At 47.9% G+C, this 17474-nt stretch overlaps 2 protein-coding genes across 5 annotated transcripts in view; both read right to left on the reverse strand.

Moving 5' to 3' along the window:
* GFOD2 (glucose-fructose oxidoreductase domain containing 2) overlaps positions 1 to 8635 on the reverse strand; it is a 34948-nt gene extending 26313 nt beyond the window's left edge. The window contains exon 1 of one of the 2 annotated variants that reach the window (XM_019819921.3): positions 7584 to 8635. In XM_019819921.3, the coding sequence (XP_019675480.3) occupies positions 7584 to 7791 (208 nt within the window). In that variant the 5' untranslated portion in view covers positions 7792 to 8635. The remainder of the gene's footprint in view (positions 1 to 7583) is intronic. The other variant, XM_003998135.5, reaches the window with a different exon arrangement.
* A 4361-nt stretch (positions 8636 to 12996) lies between these two features.
* Positions 12997 to 17474, reverse strand: part of RANBP10 (RAN binding protein 10) — a 61364-nt gene continuing 56886 nt past the window's right edge. For 2 of the 3 annotated variants that reach the window (XM_045045403.1, XM_045045402.1), the window contains 7 exons: positions 16410 to 16518; positions 16151 to 16299; positions 15753 to 15957; positions 14890 to 15011; positions 14250 to 14395; positions 13838 to 13949; positions 12997 to 13385 (listed from right to left, as the gene is read on the reverse strand). In XM_045045403.1, the coding sequence (XP_044901338.1) occupies positions 13255 to 13385; positions 13838 to 13949; positions 14250 to 14395; positions 14890 to 15011; positions 15753 to 15957; positions 16151 to 16299; positions 16410 to 16518 (974 nt within the window). In that variant the 3' untranslated portion in view covers positions 12997 to 13254. The remainder of the gene's footprint in view (positions 13386 to 13837; positions 13950 to 14249; positions 14396 to 14889; positions 15012 to 15752; positions 15958 to 16150; positions 16300 to 16409; positions 16519 to 17474) is intronic. The other variant, NM_001134988.1, reaches the window with a different exon arrangement.

Raw genomic sequence — 17474 nt, forward strand, 5'->3', positions numbered from 1 at the left:
GGTCAGCTAAATTGGGTCATAAAGAAAAAATTTAACACCCACAGAAATATCTGGATTGCTATCAGGTCTAAAAGTTAGCTTCAGCTGATGATTACAGTAGGAAAAAGTACTTATTTACTGGCTACATTAAGTTTTTGTTTTTTTTAAGATTTTATTTTATTACTGAGAGAGAGAGAGAGAGCACGTGCATAGGGGCGGGAGGTGGGACAGAAGGAGAGGGGGAGAGAGAGAATCCCAAGCAGGCTCCACGCCCAGCATGGAGCCCAACATGGGGATCGATCTCATGAACCATGAGATCATGACCTGAGCCAAAATCAAGAGTTGGACAATTAACAGACTGAGCCACTCAGGCACCACCCCCTCCATATTAGTTCTTTATTGCTTTTGAAAATCTGGCAAGAACAAGATTATTTTTTTGCTAAGACTACTTTAACAGTGAGTTCCAGGCTGACATCAACCTGAAAATTCCATCCTCAGTCCTCTCTCTTTTGAAGCAACATAATCTAATCCTTCAATTTCACTATAACCTTCATGCAAATATTAACTTCCAATTCCCAGCCTCAACAACTTGTTCCAGCTCTATCTCTACTAAATGTCTAAGTGTCGACTGGAAATCCCCACATAAGTGACCTACCAGCTGCTCCCATCCCAAATTTGTCTTTCCTCTCAAACACAAACCTCCTTCTGCGCACCCCCACCCATTTCAGTGGCACACTATCCAGTCACCAGAGTCCTCTTCTCATTTATTCCCCAATATTTATAAGCACCACAATGAGTCAGGCATTATGCCAGGAGGTGGGACACAGAGCAGTGATCTAGACAGGCAGGCTAGGTCCCTGGAGCTTAGTTTCTATTTCTTGCTACACCCATAGCCGAATACCAAGGACTGATCTGACACAGAAACACAATGAGTGTTCAGAGATCTTTCACTGTAGCAGGCATGTGAACAAAGACTCTGCCTTTACTTTTAAATCACTTAGGTAAAGCATATTTGGCCGTGATGCATGTGAAACAGCCAACTGTAGAGAGGTGTATTACATACTTTGGTTTTACCTAGGGACCAAGAATGCACACTTAATTTACTGAAGTTTTCTAAGTGTTTTCCACCTTCAACATGGAGAAAAGTACTCTTCTCCTGGGAAAACTGGTTTATCTATGACAGTAATAGACACTGGATTTCAGTTTGGGACTTTTTTTTTTTTTAAGATTTAAAATAATCTCTATACCCAATGTGGGGCTCAAATTTGCAACCCAGAGATCAAGAGGTGCACACTCCACCAACTGAGCCAGCCAGGAGTCCCTTGGGTATAGGACGTTTGTAGGGCACCCTGGAGCATAGCAACTCAGACTGTCATTCTCTAACTCTGTGTTACATGGCTTCTGGTCACCAAACAGTTTAAATATGAAGTGGTTCTCTGGTGACTGGAAATGCCCAAAGCCCTTCACAAACATCTCTCTTTTTTTTTTTTTTTAAAGTTTATCTATGTATCTATCTATCTACCTACCTACCTACCTACCTACCTACCTACCTGCCTAACCCCAAGAAGGCTCCACACTGTCGGCACAGAGCCCAACTTGGGGCTCAATCTCACAATCAATGAGATCATGAATTCAGCCGAAATCAAAAGTTGGACATTAACTGACTAAGCCACCTAGGTGCCCCACGTATCTCCTTCTTATATGCAAGAAAACTGCTTACCAACTAGGCCATGACCACACTCAGCTGTGGTTTCATTTAACGATCATCTAGCTATTACATGTGAAATCTAAAATAATCTAATCTCAGGACAGTCTTTGTCATACCACCTTTTCTTCTTTTTACCTTTTTTTTGGGGGGGGGGGGCAGGGGAGAGGGGAGATGTTTAATGTGTAATGGAGAAGACCAGTTATAAAACACAGCATGTATATGGGATATGCATTCCTGAAAACAGCCATTCATTTTATATTTTAGGATTTTTTGGTTATTATTTAAATGATACACACAATGTCTTGTCTCACTATTGAGACTCTAAGCTCTTTTGGGACCAAGACTGGGTTTTATACGGTTTTAAGAAGAAAACAGGTTCCTGAAACTTCACACTTCAAGGTATTTTGGTAACAATCCCAGAACACTTTGGAAATTACTTAAAGACATTTAAGTGTTCTTTGAATAACAACCTTAGTATATTAGGGTTATTAGCCATTAAAGGAAAAGAGAAACAGAGATAGTTTTAAAAGAATAACCACCATGACCAGAAGCAAGCTCAGGCCTGGAGGAACGAAAACAAGCCATTTAAGCATACTGATTTAATTTTGAAAATAACATCGGATAAGGAATACTATGTTCAATCATTTTCTCCATTGTTCCAAAACATAAGCCACTGGCACAGGATTATCAACCAATGCAAAAGGCTGAAAAGTAACAGGAAACATGGCTGTCTCTACCACCCCCCTTCTCCCGGACAAACAAAGGATGCCTGAGAAGACAAACATTCTATCTCACATGCTCCCAGAGCTACTCCCAGAGAGGTCTCCCAGAGATGATAACCATTTCCTAGCAGGAACCACCACACCACCAGGCAGAAAACATTAACCACATGGAACATCCTCTAATATACTTTGGAACACTGTGCTACTAAAGCATCCATCAAAACACACTGAAGAGACCCTCAGGCTCAAGACTATCTATCAACAAGCACCAAAAACAACAACAACAATGAAACAGTCTTAGGCGGTGCCTAATTGGCTCAGAAGGAAGAGCATGTAACCCTTCATCTCAGGGTTGTGAGTCGGAGCCCATGTTGGGTATAGAGATTACTTACAAGTAAAAAATCTTAAAACAACAAAAAAAGTCTTAGAGAACACATAAGATGTACAGTGTACCCTTCATTTATACACATGAAAATTCATTATCTAGGTAACCACACTACTGTTTGGTTCCCTGACACCTGAGACAGGAAACAATAGTGCTGTCCTCTGCCAGTCCTCCTCCCGAGAACTTTAATACAGTCAGAGAGTATGAAGGGATGAAGGCTTGCAAAAAGAAAGTTCCAAATCGTCTTTTACATCAGCAAGAAACTCTTAGGAAGGTTTGTATTTTATTTATTTTTATTTTTTAAAAATTTTTTTAAAATGTTTATTTATTATTGACAGAGAGAGACAGAGCATGAGCATGGGAGGGGCAGAGAGAGGAGGAGACACAGAATCTGAAGGAGGCTCCAAGCTCTGAGCTGTTAGCACAGAGCCCAACATGGGGCTCGAACTCACAAACTGTGAGATCATGACGTGAGCTGAAGTCAGACGCTTAACTGACTGAGCCACCCAGGCGACCCAGGAAGGTTTGTATTTTAAAATATATACTCATCATAGACAATTTATTCTGTGTTCTTCTGTTTTTTGGGGTTTTTTTTAGATTTGTTTAATATATTGTGATTAAACTGTATTCATAACTTTGTATCCTGATTTTTTCACGTACCCATTCTGACATAAGCATTTTTTATGTTACCACGGTTTTTAAGGGTTGCGTATTTCACTGACTCCATGAACCAGCTTTTTATTTCTCTACTGTTAGACAACTGTACTATTTTCAATTTATTTTGCTACAAATTATACACATTATGAAATTATGGTCCACAGGTTGTAAGATTTGCCTAACATTATTTTTTTTTTAAGATTTTTTAAGAACTATTTTTTTTAATCTACTTATTTTGAAAGACAGAGAGGGAGTGAGGTGAGGAGGGGCAGAGAGAGACAGAGAGAGTGAATTCCAAGCAGGCTCTTGCACTGTCAGGGCAGAGCCTGATGCGGGGCTTGATCCCCCAAGCTGTGAGATCATGACCTGAGCTGGATGCTTAACTGAATGAACCACCCAGTCATCCTAAGATTTTATTTTTAAGTAACCTCTCCACCCAATGTGGGGCTGGAACTCACAACCCCGAGATCAAGAGTAACATGCTCTACTACTAAAAGAACCAGGCAGGTGCCCCAGCATTCTAAGCAAAATGTAATTGTGAAAGTAAATAACAAAAGATTCTGACGTTGCAAAGTGATATGGTAAATCTCAAAGCCAAGTAGAAGTGTTGCAGGTTCTATTTTGGGGTTATCTGTTCTCATGAGAAATTGAGAGCTGACAGTGTGAGAGTACCAGTTATCTCCAGCTAGGAAAAAGGACTGCATTCGATATTCCATTCCCATTCCTCACAGCCTTCATTCCTAATCTTTCATGGTAGAGGACGGGTAGAAACCCTTATGGAATAGCTGTGAGAAGTGGCAGGGGAGAGCTATCTCTCCCGCAATTCCTGTCTATCCTGGGTCCCAAAGAATGTGGCATTTTGTCACTCTGAAAACTGCTACTCTGAAAACTGCGAGTATCTAGGACAAAGGCACTACTTGCAACTTTCCTTCTAAGAGAAGGATCTAAAGAACAAGTGCTTAAGGATAGAGTTTGAGTGTATTTAAGTAATGCAGGAATATTCATTTCTTCCTTCTGAATGTTTATTTAAACTGTATTATCTAAGTGTTTATTCCCATCCCGTGAGGCAGAAATATTTACTTCATTTCTCATTTCTTTTGTCTCAGTTTATACAGGTAATACTCAAGTGAGCTCATTCCTGACCTAATGGCTAATTCATAGTAAGTGTTAATGTCGGAAGTCTTAATGCTTTCACATTTTTCTCAGTATCTCTTATCATTCTGATTTTCATGAGCCCACTTTTTAAAAACACCCAACATTTAAATTTTTCAAGTAACTTGGATATTTGGACTCTTTTGGAATACAAAGTTGCTACTTTTTAATTTAAGAAAAATAATGTTCCATTGCTATGTTGTACATGAATTCTCAAAAATAGCAAAATCTGAAATTTTTTCTTAGAGACTGTCCTATTCCAACAGTGAATTTATCCAGGAATTGGACCTCCTACTATAAATATGCCTGAGTGACTTGTCAGACATCAGAAAGGCTCTTCTCCTACTTCTAAGTTAGTGGTCTCCGATTCCTGTGTTTTCTGAACACCAACGTCTGTGTTACAACTTCTTTTATCAGATGGCACTGCATCTCTACTGCATTTCTCCTCTTACTGTATAACCAGAAAATCAGTTCAGTGAAAGTAGATCCTGTTAACATTACTGGTTTATCTGGTATGTTGGCCTGTTAAATACTGCTGATTACTTTATTACAGGTCAGATTTGATAACTGCCCTCAGCTGCCCCAGAAAACAGAGCTGATATTAAGCAATTATTTGTCCGAAGTTTCATTGCTATAGCAACGCAGAAACACTTTAAGAGTCCATCTTTTCGTTTGAAAATCGAAAAGAAAATCAGTGTCTTTCTGATTATACAGAGGAGCTCAAAAAATGTACACCAATCAATGGGGCACACTCACCACATTCACGCAATATCTTCTTCAACTGCGCATTCAAGAAAGTATTTGCACTTATATTCAAAGCATCCCACACAGCATCCAGCTCCACAGATGGTAATTACTCCCTTCCATCTTACCTTGATTTTGGCCTATTAGCCTGTCTTCTATCTGGGCCAGCGCTAAAGTAATTTGAGTTTCTACAAAGAATACAATGATTTTCATAAAGCTTTTCTGACAGGATCTGATTAACAGTGCCAATTTTCCGCACAGATTACAAACCCTTCTAATAACACCACATTATATCTCTTGCTATATTTTATACAAAATATTTCCACAGATGAAAGAAAAATCAATGAAATGCACAGCCACAACATCACAGATAAGGTCTGGCAGTGATTTATGAACCTAAGACAAAGTTTTGTTTCTTAAACTAATCTGACCTATTAACACCATCATACTTTAAATGTATCTCATCGCTCTGAGAGGGAAAGAAAACATACTGAAAAATCGAATATACGTTGATAATTAGTTTCATCAAGCTAGTAAGAAATTGATTTTGACGATTAGAATCAGGGACCATCTTCTAAAAATCACACACTTCTTTTGACCATATTACAAATCTTTATGTCTTTGAAGGGGGAGAAGGGGTGTTATTGCTAATCTTACTACTAGTGGATTCTAGTAATACTTAAAGAAATCATATATCTGAATTTCCCCCTCAAATAAATATAAGTGATCAGACTCAGACCAATCATTCCATAGGAAAAGTAGGACAACCGGGTGCTAAAAGAAAGCCTGACAACAGAATTTTTAACTGTAAAAATGGGGAGTCCAACAGAACTGTCTGCTGAAAATTTTCATCTCTTGGTCCAGTCTCCATATTCCAAGTCAAAACCCAGTACTTTTTTACATTTTCTGTAAAATGGATGGCCTTAATTAAAAAACTCTTTTGTTTGGGGTGCCTGGGTGGCTCAGTTGGTTAAGTGTCCAACTTCAGCTTAGGTCTTGATCTTGCAGTTTGTGGGTTGGAGCCCCGAGTCAGCTCTGTGCTGACAGCTCAGATCCTGGAGCCTGCTTTGGTTTCTGTGTCTCCCTCTCTCTCTGCCCCTCCCCCGCTCGTGCTCTGTCTCTCAAAAATAAACGTTAAAAAAAAAAAAAGTCTTTTGTTCCCTGGTGCACATAGCTTTTCACAAGAAAAGGAGTTTGCTTATCAAGAATGAATCTAGCTTCCCCAACACAAAGACAACTGTCTTCTCCATATCTCAATAATGTGTTAAGTGTCTTTTCTAACTTAAACAGCATTCCCTTCAAATGAAGGGTCATACTCTACAGGCTCTTCCTTCTGAGACCTTTATGCCCCACAGCCTACAAAAGTCTTCTGGGCAGTGCCCCAACTTGGTTCTGGATACTCACAGGGCACCCACTTTCTTCTATAAGATGGTTTATAACCTTTCCTGCTGTCTAGCTAATGCAACTTTAAACTTTTCTATTCTTGTCCCGTTCTTTACCTTTGGCAGCAGAGGGAAGGTAAACTTTTCACACAACCATTCACAAGTCCTGATCTCCCCACCCCCATTTCCTTCCACCTCATTCGTGTGATAACATCTTGATGGGAACACCTTACCTCACCTTTTGTCTCCGCTAGTCCATTTGCTTCCTTCCTGGGCTTCAAAGCTAGGCCAGGGCCATTGAGACCTGGCCAGTGGGCATTTTGTAACTGGCAGAGCCACCTGCACTTTCTGGAGTGTCCTTTCTCCCATCTGCCACCTGAACTCTCTTTCCTTAAAGTATTTACCTTCTACAAGTCCCATCTCACTCTGAAAGACGATGTACCAGCTACCCTATGCGCCCTTTGTCTGAGGATTCCACACCTCACATCCTCGTCCACAAAGCGTCAGTCCTCACACAGGTAGGGTCTGTTCGGCACGAGGCAGGGGATCCTAGGTTTCTGCGTCCGGTAAAGGGATGGGTCATGGCCGAGGTCCTTTCAGGACACAAAATTCTACAATTCTATGACCAAATCTGTAGGTCCTATTTCTGCGGTGGGGAGGACAAACTCCGGGGCGACCCCCGAACTCGGCGACCGCGGCGGCAGTTAGAACTGCCCCCTCCAGCCCAGGCTATGAGCAGCCCCGCCTCCGACCTCGGGCGCCGGGCCGCGGAGGCCCGGTCGACGCCCGCTGGCTGCCGCGCCATGCCCGCGCTCTCCTTCATCCTCACCCGCCGCCGCGGGCCCGCCTCTCACCTGGCATGCTGGCATCGCCCGTCCCGCGCTGTACCAGAGACCATGGGTCCGGACCGGTCTCGACCACCACCCGCCCGCCAAGAGGTAGGCTGGCGGGGACGCGCGGGCCCCGGAATCTAAAGCGCAGCCACCGGGAACGCGCCGCCTGGTTTCTAAGGAACCGGGAGCTCTGGAAAGGGAGGGGCGGGACGGCGAGTAGTCTGCGCATGCTCCTTGACGGGGGTGGGCCTGCGCTGGGAGGGGCCGTGATTGAGGGCTGCGCATGCGCGCATGCTCGCACTTTAGGGGCGGAGGTTAAGTGTCTTAGTTAGCCAAAGGGCTAGGTCCTTTATTTCCGGCGGTGGTGGCTGGTGGGCGAGTGTGTTACTGCGTCTACTTGTTTCGGGCCTCCGTCCGGCATCACAAACAACCAGGTTCTGGGAACTGTGGTGGGCCTTGGTTGTTCTGGAATGAAGGAAGGTCTGGTGTTGGACACAACGACCTGTCGTTGCCAGCGGTAGTTCTCTTGAACTCGCCGTACTTCCTGGCCTCCTGACTCCTACTAATGATTCTGTCTTTTCTGTTCTCTGGTTCCTGTTTTCTTTCCTTTCTCTTCCTTTGCGTGTTCTTCGGTTGTTACTTACATGTTAGTGGTCCTACAGTGACCTCAGTGCCCCTGATATCTTTACTGGAGCCTGTGTCCTCCCAAGTCAATACCGTTTTGTAACAAGACTTCTCTTTAGTTCACCATATTGTCCGCTGGAGTAGTGAAACCTGTAAGCCTTACTGTAAAACAGGCTATGTTGGAAATGTAGGATTAGGGGTTGTTCCTACATGGGGAGCCCCTCCCCTGCTTTTCTGACTCCTGGTGAGTCTGGACCCCCACTCAGGTGGTATTAGGAAGGTGTCCCAGCCATGGTTCCAGAGCAACCTGTGACAATAGAATATGTCAGTTGAGCTGAGGCAGTTATTCTCAGAACTGCTGACCAACCGGGTCCAACTGCTTTAGGAGACAGGACTTCCTGCCACTGCTGCCACCTTCCGAGCATGGAAGACTCCCAGAGTGATGAGAAATTGTAACCTCTAACCTCCCTCTTCTGATAGGGTTTTATCCCCTTAATCTTTTCCCCTGGATCCTGAACAGCCATGCAGAATCAAAATGTGCTTGTGCTTGATATTTCTGTTTCTGTCCCAAGATTCACCCTAGAACAGATTCACCCTAGAACACTTTCTCAACAGTGGCACTGTTGACATTTTGAGCCTGATAATTCTTTGTTGTTGGGAGCTGTCTATGCATTGTAGGATGTTTATAGCATCCCTGGCCTCTACCCAGTAGATGCCACTAGCCTAGCACTCCACCCAAGTTGTGACTACCAACAATATCTCCAGTCACTGCCAAGTGTTCCCTGGGGGGGGGGGGGGGGGGTGGATAAAATCACTCCCTGTAGAGAACCACTGGAGAGAAATTAATCTACTCTGGCTTTATGGAACCAGGACTTTTGTTCTTAATCTAACATTCCATTCTTCCCTCCACAGTAACTTTTCCCTAAGAGAGTTCTGTCTAGTAAGAGTCTTATAAAATAACCGAGTGAAGCACGCATGTACTGTATCCCTGTCAAGCCTGCCCTATATGTGCTATAATCCCCTACCTCCGTGGGGTAGGATTAATCACATCTTAAGGGTGGGGAAACTGAAGCTGAGAAAGGTTAATTTTCCAGAGTTAGTAAACAGAACTAGGATTTGGAGTATGAGTGCTTTCTCCTCAAACTGCCTGGAAGCTAATTCAATAACCCTCAGAAGAGCTCTGACTACCCAGTGTTTGGGATTAGTGTATTTGGAGTCCATTAAAATCTTACCCTGTGGACAGGAGGACCTGTGGCCACCTTTTGGAAGCTGAATTTGCTCCTTGTTTGTCTTAGATGAAAGCTGTCTGGGGGGAGAAAGCTGAAGCCTAAGTTCCTCTCCTCTTTGGGCTCTCGCAAACACCTGAATTCTTGAAGGTTCCTGAAGGGTACCAGGGGCCTGGCAACCTAAGAGGTGGGCTGAGAAGGGGCCAAACTGTCAAAACAGACTGTGCCACACATAGGGTACAAACCCCAATAAGACTCAAAACAGAGACTAGACACTCGTGACTGCTCATGGATGTATATTTTAATAAAAATAATTCTGTCAAAATACAACAGGAGTTTTTTCATTTCTCAAGTACAATTTAATAGGATGTTTTGTGTTAGAATTCTCTCTAAACCCTCCCACAAGTTTCATGCTAATGCCAAGTATCAACTCGCAAGGACAAAGGCAGAACCAGTGTGCACAATGTGGAGGACATCTGTTTCAGCTGTAGTTACTAATGGAGGAAAACCCTATGCAAAGAGGTGGCACCTGAGGCAGCCAGAGTCCATGAACTGGCCACAGGTCCGGTGCACGGGACTGGCAGTCAAGTGGGGGCTCTGCTGCCTGGCTGCCACATGCATGCATACCTGAGTTGTGAGCAACCAAAGGAACTTTCAGCGCTGACAATTCTCTGCCTCATCTTCTTTGTGCTTGCTTAAGGGGTAGGAAGGTGCTGGGTGGCTGGGCAGTCCCCACTTCCCCATCTCTTAGTGTCCCTGTTCTGGCAGCCTACCCCCCAGCCACAGACCCATGTGGGTGAGGATCAGAGGTTCTGGCTTTCTTTGCATCATCTGCCAGTGTCCGCTCTGGAAGGTAACATCTGGTGGCACAAGGGGAAAAGGTAAACAGGGAAGGCGGCTCCCCCAGGGCTGGATGACCCAACAGAGCCAGGTCTTCTTCCTGTCCTCTTGGGTCAGGTCCAGCCCTTCACTGGGGCTCCTCCCAGGTGCCTTCCCCACTGTTGGCTCCCAGACAACAGGCTGGTAGGACTGGGTGTGCATAAGGGGCTCCTCTGGCTGGCAGGCAGCCCTGGACTATCAGCAAGATAGTGGACTCAAGCAGCTTGGTTTTGATCCTCTCCATGGCTTGTGGGGCAAAGGCTTATGTCCCAAAGGTAAGCTGTCCAATTGGGACAGAGAGCCCCTCTGGAGAGGAACAGAGTAAACAACTTGGACTCAGCTGAAACAGAGAGATAAGGCACAGAAAATGGGGAGATGGCCATGGGAACTGAGCGCGAGCCAGGTGGACACTCAACCCCAAGCAGCACACAGCTGTCCCGGGCCCTCTTGGGCCCTCTCTCAGCTGCTCCACAATTCAAGCCCAGCCACCCATCCCCATCCCTGACACACCCCTGAAGATACCAGCTGCTTAGACACTGCTGGGGGCCTCACCAGCCTAAGCCTTTCACTCACCATTTGGCTTCAAGACTAAACAGTGTCGTACAGCCCATGGGGATGAGGTTAGTCCCAGCTCTGCCACTAACCTGCTCTGTGACTTTGGCTAAGTCATTTAATCTCCCAGGCCTGTTTCCTTATTAAACGAGAGGACTGGTGGAGTAGATGGTCTCTGAACCCCATTCCAGCTAAAAAAAGCCTCTGGTTTTAATGCCCAATTCTGCTCAGCTCTGATCATTTTAACACCTTGATGTTTTTAACCTCTGCATTTGGGAGCTAGCCATCCCCAGCCTCGCACAGGATGAGTTTTCCTTTACAGACATGACAACACCTCTCCAACAGGCCATGGTCTGTGGGGTGCCAGCCAACGCCCTGGTGGGGACCAAGAAAAAGCAGCAGCTTATAGGATCATGCCCCAAGGCAGAACTCGGGGAAAGCACAGGGCCAGGGCCCTTACCCCCATCACGAGCAGTTGGTCCAACTGAGTCACATTTCTTGTCCAGCTATGGGCGTGACAGGCAATGAATCTCAGGCTGTACCAACCATCCCTATGTCTGCTGCCAGAGAGCAGGAGCTTATCTAGCCTTTTCCCAGGCAGGGACTCAAAGTTCAATTTCTGGCCTTGCCCCTTGGCAAGGGCTACCTGTGCACTCCCTCACTATGAAGCAGGTAGGGAAAGCCCAGCCCCTCCTGGTGCTCCTCTGGGTAGGCCTCCTCCTTTTCTTCCTCCTGGGCAGTCAGTCCTCTCCACTGATGGCTTGCTCAAGTCCCAACAGTCATCTCAGCCCTTCCTCTCCTGATTCCCTGATGGCAGTACCGGGACTGTTTCTACCCCACCAGCTGTGAAGATCCATCTGAAACGGCTGGTGGGACATTTGTAGAGCCCACGAGGTCCCTTCCTCTGGCCAACAAATACTCATAATAGTCTTTTCTAAGAGTGGCTGGGACCAAGCTGCAGGGAGCTGCCTGGCACAGCTGCAGTGAAGCCTGGCTTAGTAGGTCAAGAGTTCCATCCACTCCAGCAACTGGTGGCCCAAGTATCTGCCTCCACAAGGTCCTAGCTTCACAACAGAAAGCATGGATTCCATCAGAGCTGTGCAGAGATGGTGAAGATCCAGGCAGAAAGAAGGCAGTCCCTGTACTCAAGGGCCTCTGTCCTGGAATGGAGACATCCTCCCCGCAGCCTGACACACAGCAGCTCTCGAGTCAAAGGCAGGTAGTTTCCAGGCAATCAATTTAGAGTAAATGAATTATTTGGCCATCTTAACAAGGGAAAACAGGATGCTGAGTGGGGGGAGAAAGGGAGGGGCAAGGTAGGCAGTGAGAGGCAGGGTAGAACGGTAGATAGCGTGCTGGCCAAGGACCCTCTACTCCCTTGCTTTGCTGTGTAGCCCTGGGCCAACCAACTCATTCCTTCTCTGAAGCCTCAGCCCTATAGTTGTCCACCCAGCCCAACTCTCAGGGGCCTAGGGACCCACACCTTTCGGATGCTGCAAACCTGCCCACTAAGTGGCCCCCCAAAGCCTACTGGGCTTCCAGGAGCTGCAGCTGGGCCTGTGGCTCAACAAAGGGGAAGCCTGAAATAAACAAATCACTTGGCTGAGGTGACAGAGATGATTCTTTTTTAATGAGTTGGTCTCAAATAAAAACATATGGTGTCCGGACAGCCTCACCCAAGAGGTGCTGGATCACTAACACTACGATAAATACTGTGTCTTTTTTTAATATATATATTTATATATATAATCTCATTTTTTTTTTTTTTTACTTATGAAAATAGTAAGCTATCACCAACTTGGATAGGCTTCATCACTAAATGAGCAGAAACCAGCTCAGCACAAGCTCTCCAGAGATAAATACTGGTGGCTCAGTCAGGAGGAAAAAAACAAAAAGATTTAAAAAACCCCAACCCCTCCTCAAAACAAAACCCCCCTTTCAAACTAGAAGGCGCTACATGAGAGTAACCAGCCAATACTGTGTCAGAGGCCGCTGCACGCGAAGACAGAGACTGAGGGCTGGTGGGGGGGGGGGGGGGGGGAGGGCGGGAAGGGAGGAAGGAAGAAAGGGAAGAGAAGAGAAGAAAGAGAAGAAAGGAAAGAGAAGAGAAAACAAGAAAAGAAAAGAGAAAAGAGAAGAGAAAAAAGAGAAGAGAAGAGAAGAGAAGAGAAGAGAAGAGAAGAGAAGAGAAGAGAAAAGAAAAGAAAAGAAAAGAAAAGAAAAGAAAAGAAAAGAAAAGAAAAGAAAAGAAAAGAAAAGAAAAGAAAAGAAAACGGAGTTGGGGAGGCCAGGCAGGAGGAATGGACTCTGCCCATGGCTTCCAGGTCCCTGCGCCAGATGCCTATGGAGGGCAGGGCTGCTCCAGCCCTGGGGCTGAGGAAGGGCCAGGTGGGGCCAGCCAGCGTGGTCAGCTAGTGCAAGTAGTCGTCGACTCTGGCAAAGGAGCAAGATCCCAGGCCCGCTCTGGCCATGAGCCGTAGACATTCAGATGCCTGACCCAGGGCGAGCATCAGAGGGGGCTGCTTTGGCAGGTTCTGAGACTCTGTGAAGGAGAGACAGGCCTGGTAAACGCTCTGCCCAGGAACTGGGCTCAGATCAAAGTTCCCTTGGAAGCACAAAGTAGGGGTAGTGGACAGAATCTCTTAGAACATGGTGTTCACATATCTCTGTGTGAGTATGTCCCAGCCACCAGCCCATGGCCATGCAGCCATGCTAGGAACCTGAGGACCTTAACTTTCTTTAGAGCAATGTGTTGGCCCAGGCCTATAGACACAGGCCAGAGTCTATCATGATCTAGCCAGCCAATTCAGCTGGGCAGAGAGAGGTCAAGATTTAGGTTCAGCCATGGAAGCCCAAGTCCTGTGGGCTACCAGAGAGTGCCTGGGCAGAGCACACTGCCCTAATTTGGACAAATACCAGCAATCCCCAGGGAGAGAGGGAGGAGCCACTCTAGGCATTCATGGACCAGCTTCTGTTTTTGTTAGATCTGCTTACCTAAAATGGCGCTGTTGAGGGCAGCACACACAGGCTCCCTCTGGATGGGATCAAGCTGCTGGCCAACTGGGCAGCTCCAGGGATCTGAGTATGCCAGCAGGCTAAATGCATCCTAAGGGACAGGACATTCTTGAGAGGACTGTGGCACACGCCACACACATACACACCTCCATGACTCCAGGGGCATACAGAGCCCTGCATGGTGCCCTGTGAGCATAAGGTCAGAAAGGACTGTGCCTTCCCCAGAGCCTAGAGAGAGTAGCATATACCCCCAAAGTCCTGCTTCCCATTGTGGACTTCACTAGAACCCACTCTGTCCTGCTGCTGCTGCCCCCACAGCCCTCCCAGAGTCACCCTGCTCCCTCCCCCACAATGGAGGCCTGCTCTGTATGAAGGTCAGGTTGTTCTATACCTGCAGCATCTCCGTGTGGGCCAAATTCTTGCCATACTCCCGGCCCAGCTGCTCACTCAGTGCTTGCAACTCGCGACCAAACAGGATAATCCTTTCCGTGGCAGCCTGGTTGCCCCCACAGAGCTGCCGCCGAGGATGCCCATCATCTGCACCCAGAGCCCAGCAGAGAACAAATCAGGAAGAGTAAGGAGAGAAGGGGAGAACTGGGGTGGGGACCCCAAAAGGAACATGGCGAGAAGGACCTTGGGGAGACTGCCAGAGGCAAGTTAGGGCTGGGAGGAACAGGTGGATCATCTGTAGCTAAGGTGCTTTTAGTCCACCAAGCACATCGTCTAGGGGTCTGGACTTAGAACCTTTCCCTTCTCCCACCCTGTACAGATGCACAGGTGTTCATAAGAGTGCCCACCCTCACCAACTGCCTCTAGCCTCAGACACAGGGGCCCTGATCTTGGCAGCAGGCCAGGGGCCTTCCCGTTTCAACCACCCATTCATGATCGGCTAAGGCGGCAGTGGACCAGGTCTGGTTAGAGTTTCTCAGGGTGTCAAAGCCTGCCCTTCCCAATCCCTTCCTGGGGGACAGAAGACATCTGGATAGAGCCATTACTACCCAGGGATCACCATGCTGAGCTATCATTCTTACCCATGCTGGACTCATCTGTCTGCAGGTCCTCATGCTTGTAGGCGCCATTGACAATGTGTGTGGACACACTCTCCAGCACACCATTGGGGTAATGCTCTGCTTCCATCTCCATCTCACTGTCACTGTGGAGAAGGGTTGAGGTGGGAGTTGGCCAGAGGGATGTGGCTGGAGCAACCTGGTTGGGCTTCCATTCAGGCTTTAGCCACAGATTGCTGTGGGTAAACCAAAGGACCCCAGGAGCATGAAAGGCTTCCCAGGCTCCAACACTCGGACCCTAGTGTGACACCAGCTATTCCCAGAGGACTGTCATCTGATTCTCACTCTTGTCTCAAAGCTGCCTCTGCGGCTCTCCCCTTCCTGGACTTCCTCTGAGTTGGTGCACCCCTTCTACACATTCCTCCCCTACCCCCCAGTGACCAGAGACCCCTGATAAGAATCTCTAGGTGTCAAACCCAGGTCAAACCTGAGGCATGCCTGGGGGCTGCTGAAAGTCACCTGTAGTCTATAGCCTAATACCTCTGCTGCCCAACCTATCTGACCTCAAGCCCCACCCAGCAAAAGCTTCTTTAGTGTAGACCCTAGGGGTTCTGCCAGGTCTGCTCCCAGGAGACCACATTCTCAGCCTGGCAGTACCAGTGCCTCTGGAAAAAGTCAGGGCCAAGGAAAGTGGCAGCTGGATCATGGGTAGGGCCAGAAGCTGGAGCCAATGCCTGGTCTCGCAGGTCAGCAGCCACTACTCCAGGCACAGACTTGGGATGGAGGTGGGGGTGAAAGACAGGGGGTGGCACTTAAAGGACAGGCTGCAGTGAGCCCAGCTGGTGCAGAGCAGAAAGCAGGAGGAAGAAGCAGAGCAGGACAGGCACCTGGTCTCCTGGTTACTGGTGCTGCTGTGGGGCTGGGACTTGGTGGAATCTGTTGAGTTGGACTCGGAGTAATTGACGGAGGATGGGGATGAGGAGGACGAGGAGGATGAGGAGGAGGAGGAGGAGCTGGGTGCAGGGTATTTACTGTGGTTCTGTTTGCTCTTCGTGGATGCGACGCCATTGCTGCAGCTGGGACTGTCTGCTCCTAGAAACCAGGGGGTAGTCAGAAGAAGAGGGGCAGTTTGCCATCAAATGGGGTCTCAGGAATAACCACAGTGGTCCCATTTTCCTTCCCCCAAATCCAGCAGCGAGCCCTGAGCCCAGCCCAGGGAAGGGCATATGGGTGGCCTTTCTTCTCCACACCAGTTCTTCCCCGAGCCCTCTGGAGAGTGGCTGACCTGTGTTGTGCATGTGGGAACTACTAGGGCCGTGTCGGGGGCTGAGGCTGGGGGAGCCAGGGTAGCTGTCCTGGGACTTGGGGCTTCGGGAGCTCAAGCTGCGGACCTCACTGTCAGTCCCATTCACCATCTCCACAAATTGTCGGCACCTGCAGAGGGAGCAGAGCGGCAATGCTCTGGGCTTGGTCTGGGCTATATGTTCCGACCACCAGCTGGGAGGGGCTGGGCTATGGGGCAGCTGGTGGTGCCCAAAACTTACTTGAGCATGAAGAGCAGGTTAGGGTTATGCTCCAGCAGTCCTGGATAGAAGCGTTGTGTGGTCTCAATGGCCTCACCCACACGGCCCTCCAGCACCAGCTTCTGGATCTCTGCAGAGAGCAAAAGTATGGCAGTGAGTGAGGGGCTGTAGAGCTCCTTCATAGTCACATGCCTACAATACTACCAGCCCCAAGCATGGACTAGCCAATGGTCAGGTGGGCCAGCTCAGAGTAGCATGATGGTTGAGATGCTCACAGAAGAGGCTGAAGAAAGAAACTGGCCTCCCAGCCCCAAAATAGACCCTGGTTTCTGTCAAGTGTCGGGAGTCTTCAAAGAATATCAGGGGAAAACAAGTGGGACTCAGTGCAGAGGCAGGAGAGCAAATTTGGAGGCTTGCTCCTGTGGAGGTCAGTTCGCCAGGGACCTGGGCATGGGGAGGGGCTCTGGCTGTGGGAACATGATCTGGGGTTGGGCACCCAGGCAGCTTGGTGGCCCTAGGGGCTCCTCTTCAGATAGACTTCTCTCCTGTCAGGCTTCACAGGGGGGTGGCAAAGGGAGCACAATGGTTTCTGGGCCAGGACCCAAGTCTTGGCAGTCTTCAGGGGCTGCAGAATGCTCCCTGCTGGGAGAGGAGGTCATCCTCCTCACACTGGCATCTCTGACGTTGACACCTTTCAGGCCATCAGCATCTTGCTCTTGCTCTGGGGCCTGGTGCATCTTGCTGGGAGCGACTTCTGGGTCTGAGGCTCTCATTCGTAGATCCCAAGTCTGGGATCCCTTTCCGTCTGTCTGGCTGGGCGTAGCTTCTCTGGGAGACACAGACACATGCACATACACAGAGACGACAGGCTCAGAGAGACGCAAGCAGGCACACACAGACACACATCCACACACACCCATTCTCCCTCACTCTCCTCTCCTCTTCCTATCTCCTTACTGGGCTCTGTTTCCTCTTTCCCAACACCCTCCTTCCACAAAAGAGCCCCAAACACACAGTAGGCAGGCCAGTATGTACACTGGGAAAGTTTCCTTTGACTCCTTCCTTCGGTTGTCTGCAAAAGGCAGG

The sequence above is a fragment of the Felis catus genome, chromosome E2 (assembly GCF_018350175.1).
Source record: "Felis catus isolate Fca126 chromosome E2, F.catus_Fca126_mat1.0, whole genome shotgun sequence".
Taxonomy (NCBI): Eukaryota; Metazoa; Chordata; class Mammalia; order Carnivora; family Felidae; genus Felis; species Felis catus.